Source organism: Chrysochloris asiatica, unplaced genomic scaffold (genome assembly GCF_000296735.1).
Source record: "Chrysochloris asiatica unplaced genomic scaffold, ChrAsi1.0 scaffold00392, whole genome shotgun sequence".
Classification (NCBI taxonomy): domain Eukaryota; kingdom Metazoa; phylum Chordata; class Mammalia; order Afrosoricida; family Chrysochloridae; genus Chrysochloris; species Chrysochloris asiatica.
This window is the reverse complement of record NW_006408910.1, coordinates 310551-315836: the sequence shown is the minus strand read 5'-3', so window position 1 is coordinate 315836 and position 5286 is coordinate 310551. Positions and strand designations below refer to the sequence as shown.

Sequence of the window (5286 nt, the reverse complement as noted above, 5' to 3'; positions counted from 1 at the left end):
ATACTGTTAACTGATGGCACATGGAAGGGATTATAATCATTGTAATCAAACAAGGTGTATGATTTGTTGAATGTAAAACTGATGATCTGCCCTATAAACTTTCACTCAATCAATAAAAACTTAAAAAAAAATAAAAAAGATAATGGAACTACCTAAAATGAGGGGGCAATAAAGGCACGAAGTAACTGACTTACAAGGTTTCAAGGAGGAGCTTGTTTAATAATTGTGTGGGGAAAGAGAGTTCCCACTGAGTAGTTTTCATCTAGTCTAGATGAGTCTGGTTAAAAGAGATGGGGATAAGATTCTTATTAATCAATAATGAGTAACGGTTATCCTGACTAATTGCGACTCTCACAATTGTAAAGGTGGAAGTTTTGTAACAAAAACATGGGAGTGGTTAATTTTACATTCCAGAAACAAAAGACCCTAGGAGAAGAGCACAAGCAGAATGCGAGACCTTATCCAGAGAAGCAGCAATACCAGAGATGGAGGCAGAGATGGGGACATGAAGAGAAGCAGCAGCTAAGGATTCTAGATTCATGGGAAGTTAGGGACTAAGATATGGTGGCCAGGAAACAGACTTGCAGAATGTGCCCTTCGTTGGTGTAAATTATTATATATGCCTGAGGGTTAAAAAAAAATCAAAAAAGCTAAAGTGAATAGAGAGAAACACTGTTAACCGAACGTACATGGAGGGAATTATAATCATTGTAACGAAACAAGGTGTATGACTTGTTGAATGTAAAACTGATGATCTACCCTATAAACTTTTACGCAATCAACAATAAAAGTCTTTAAAAAAAAAATCTGGGATGGGAGTCTGGGTGTTCTAGGGACATCCTTTAAGTGGAACACAGGGTTAATTTCCTTCCCTTGTTTCTAGCACCCTCCACACATTTTTCAGAAATAAAAAAACATTTAGGACACTTAACTGTTTATGTCAACAAAAAAGAAAACAATGCTTCAGCCAATAAAAGTCAGTCACAACTTAAGAATGTTTCGCATTATTCAAATACCTGGTTTGCAGCTATTTATGAACAGTCTGAAGCTTTTCACGTTGGCTATGCTGATGTTTGTGAGATACACTAGAGACTGAGGCTCACCAGTCAACTAAAGGAAGAGCTCTCCAGCCTCTTGGAGGGTAAACTCTGTGAAAACCACCCCAAGGGGCTCACAATTACAATAATGATGGCTGCAGTTCCTTGGCATTGCAAGTCCTGCCAAGCTAAGCTAAATCTCCCTCCGGAGAAAGAACTAACATTCTCTGTAGAAGACAAATGCCTCCCTCAGTCCTACCCTATAACCATTTACTGTTTCCCACAAAGCCCAAGCAATGTATGCAGGGAGTGCAAGGACCACAGGCTCTAAAGTTTTGTGCCAGCTTGAAGTTCTTCTCAGGCTAATGATGGCCCCGACTTATCCTAGAGGCCAGGGCTATAGAACAGCATTGGTCCTAGTTTTACCAGAAACCAAATGGATGTAGTTGTTGTTGCTGTTGTTAGATGCCATCAAGTTGGTACCAAATCATAAGTTATGTACAGCAGAATGAAACACAACCCAATCCTGGGCCAGCCTCACTACTGTTGCCACGCTTGAGCCCATTGATGCTGCCACTCTGACAATCCAACTCACTGAGGGTCGTCCTCTTTTTCTCTGACCTTCCACCCTACAAAGCATTACATCCTTCTCCAGAAACTGGTCCCTCCTGACAATATGTCCAAAGTATGAGAGGTGAAGTTTGGCCATCTTGGCCTCCAAGGAGCACTCTGGCTGCTCTTCTTCCAACACAGATCTGTTTGTTGTTTTGGCAGTCCATGGCACTTTCAATATTCTTCTCCACCACCATAACTTAAAAGCATCATTCTTCTAAGGTCTTCCTTATTCACTGTCCAGCTTTCACATATGAGGTTATGTAAAATACCATGACTTGGGTCAGGCACGCCTTAACCTTAAGCTGACATCTTTGCTCTTCAACACTTTATAAAGGTCTTGTACAGCAGATTTGCCTAATGCAATAAGTCATTTGACTTCATGCTACTTCCGTGAGTGCGGATAGCTGATCCAAGAAAAATGAAGTCCTTGACAACTTCAATCTTTTCTCCGTTGATCAGAATGTTGTTTATTGGTCTAGTGGTGAGGATTTTTGTTTTCTTTACATTGAGATGCAATCCATATCGAAGGCTGTGCTCTTTGATTTTCATCAGTAAATATTTTAAGTCTTTTTCACTTTCAGCAAGCAAGGTTTTATTATCTGCATATTGCAGGTTGTTAATGAGTCTTTCTCTAATCCTGATACCACGTTTTTCTTCATATATCCTGGCTTTTGCTTTTTGGATTATTTGCTCAGCATACAGGTTGAATAAATATGGTGAAAGAATACAACCCTGTCACACACCTTTCTTAATTTTAAAACATTCAGTGTTCCAATGTTCTGTTCAAACAACTGCCAGGTTGCCAGATCCAGGTCTAGATTCCTCATGAATGCAATTAAGTGTTCCAGAATGCTCATACTTCGCAATGTTGTCCACAGCTTGTCATGACCCACACAATTGAAACCTTTTGCATAGTCAATAAAGCACAGGTAGACATCTTTCTGATATTCTCTGCTTTCAGCCAAGATCCATCGGACATTAGCAATAAAATCCCTTGTTCCATGGTCTCTTCTGAATCCAGCTTGAACCTCTGCAAGTTCTCTGTTAATGTATGCTTATAGCCATTTCTGTATTACTTTTAATAAAATTTTACTTGCATGGGATATCAAAGATACTGTCTGATGATTTCCGCATTCCATTGGGTCACCTCTCTTTGGAATGGGCACAAATATAGATGGATCTCTTCCAATCAGTTGGCCAGATAGTTGTCTTCCAAATTTCTTGGCAGAGATGAGTGAGTGCCTCCTTGCCACCTCACTTTCTTGAAAGATTTGAATTTTCATTCTATCAATTCATGGTGCCCTGTTCTTTGCCAATACCTTCAATGCACTTTGGACTTCTTCCTTCAGTATCATTGGCTCTTGATCATATGCTACCTTTTGAAATGGCTGAACATCAACCATTTCCTTTTGGTACAGTGACTCTGTATCCCTTCCATCTTCTTTTGATGCTTTCTGCATCATTTAATACTTTGCCCAGAGAATCCTTAAATAACTAAAGTCGAGGCTTGAATTTTTTCTTCAGTTACCCAGCTTGAGAAATTCTGAGTGTGTTCCAGATCTTTGCACATTTTATTGTAATACTTGGCTTTATCTTCTCGAGCTGATCTTTGAAATTCTCTGTTCAACTCTTGTACTTCTTCATTTCTTCCATTTGCTTTAGCATCTGTGCGCTAGAGAGCAAATTTCAATGTCTATTCTGACATCCATTTTGACCTTTTCCTTCTATCTTGCCTTCTTAATGACTTTTTGCTTTCTACCTGTATGATGTTCTTGATGTCATCAAGACTGGTCTTCAGTCTTTAGTGTTTAATGTATCAAATTTGTTCTTCAGATGATCTCTAAATTCAGGTGGAATATATTCAAGGTCGTGTTTTGGCTCTTGTGGCCCTGTTTTCATTTTCTTCAGCTTCAGTGTGAATCTGCATATGAGCAATTGATGGTCTGTTCCACAATCTTCCCTTGGCCTTGTTTTGACTGACGACATGGAGCTTTTCCATTGTCTCTTCCCACAGATGTAGTCAATTTGATTTATATGTATTTCATCTGGTGAGGTCCAGTGTATAGCTGTCTCTTATGCTGTCTAAAGAAGGTATCTGAAATGAACAAATCTTTGATTTTGCAGAATTCTATCACGTGATCTCCAGCATCATTTCTATCACCAAGGCCATATTTTCCAACTACTGATTCTTCCTCTTTGTTCCCAACCTTTGCATTGCAATCACCAGTAATGATCAATACCTCTTGATTGCATGTTTGATCGATTTTAAATTGATGAAGTTGGTAGAATTCTTCTATTTCATCCTCACTGGCTTTAGTGGTTGGTGGATAAATTTGAATAATAGTGGTATTAACTAAGCTTCCCTTTAAGAGCGTGGATATTATCCTATCACAGACAGTGTTGTACTTCATGACTGATTTGGATATGTTCTTTTTGACAATGAATGCAACACCATTCCTCTTAAATTTGTCATTCCTGGCACAGTAAACCTTGTGGTCGTTAGATTCAAAATGGCCAATACTAGTCCATTTCAGCTCACTAATGCCTAAGATATTGATGTTTATGCGTTCCATTTCATTTGTGACAATTTCTAATTTTTCTTAGATTCATACTTCGTACATTCCATGTTCCAATTATTAATGGATGTCTACAGCTGTTTCTCTTCATTTGGAGTTGTGCCCCATCAGCAAATGAAGGGCCCACGGGCTTTACTCCATTCGCGTCATCACTGTCAACTCTACTTTGAGGAGGCAGCTCTTCCACAGTTGCATTTGGAGTGCCTTCCAACCTGAGGAGCTCTTTTTCTGGCACTATATCTGATAGTGTTTCTCTGGGATTCATAAGGTTTTCAGTGACTAAAAATTCGGAAGTAGTTCGTCACTCCTTCTTCCTCCTGTCTTCATCTGGAAGCTTATCTGAAACCTGTCCACAATGGGTGTCTCTGCTGGTATTTAAAATAACCGTGGCATAGCTTCTAGAATCATAGCAACTCAGAAGCCACCACAGACGACAAACTGACAGACATGACCAAATGGATACATACCTTAAAACTATAACCTTGATCCACCAAGAACCTCTGCCGTTTGGTTGAGTAAGCCATTTCCTGCGTGTCCTGGGACACCAGTGAGTAAAAAAAGGCATTGTACTCCTCTGCAACCATACCTTCATGGGGGAGGAGGAGAGAGGGCAAGTTAAAGAATATAAGCCATCAGAATGCCAGGAACTAATAAGGGTCCAGGACTCAAAAGCAAGCAGTACTGTAAGAGAGTTTTGGAGTCTAGTAGGTGATCCCTTGACTCTGCACAGGAACTCAAGATTCAAAGACAGAAAGAGTCTCAAAAAGCATCTGGCCCTGGTGATTCTTCCTGCTATCAAGGCAATACACTTATCTGCCACTCAGACTGTTCTGGGCCAAACCCTCCCCAGGGAGCACCAATACACAGTGTTACTGACTGAAAATAAGAATAGGCTCTGCTTTCGCCGTGTCTTTTCTCCATTGATAAGAACGCTGTTTATTGGTCCAGTGGTGAGGATTTTTGTTTTCTTTACATTGAGTTGTAATCCATACGGAAGGCTGTGCTCTTTGATCTTCATCAGTAAATATTTTAAGTCCTCTTCACTTTCAGCGATCAAG

At 39.8% G+C, this 5286-nt stretch overlaps 1 protein-coding gene across 1 annotated transcript in view; it reads right to left on the bottom strand.

The window, feature by feature from the left end:
* ERCC3 (excision repair cross-complementing rodent repair deficiency, complementation group 3) overlaps positions 1-5286 on the bottom strand; it is an 88338-nt gene that overhangs the window by 5378 nt on the left and 77674 nt on the right. Inside the window, exon 13 of the mRNA XM_006876566.1 lies at positions 4696-4814. Coding sequence (XP_006876628.1) covers positions 4696-4814 — 119 coding nt within the window. The remainder of the gene's footprint in view (positions 1-4695; positions 4815-5286) is intronic.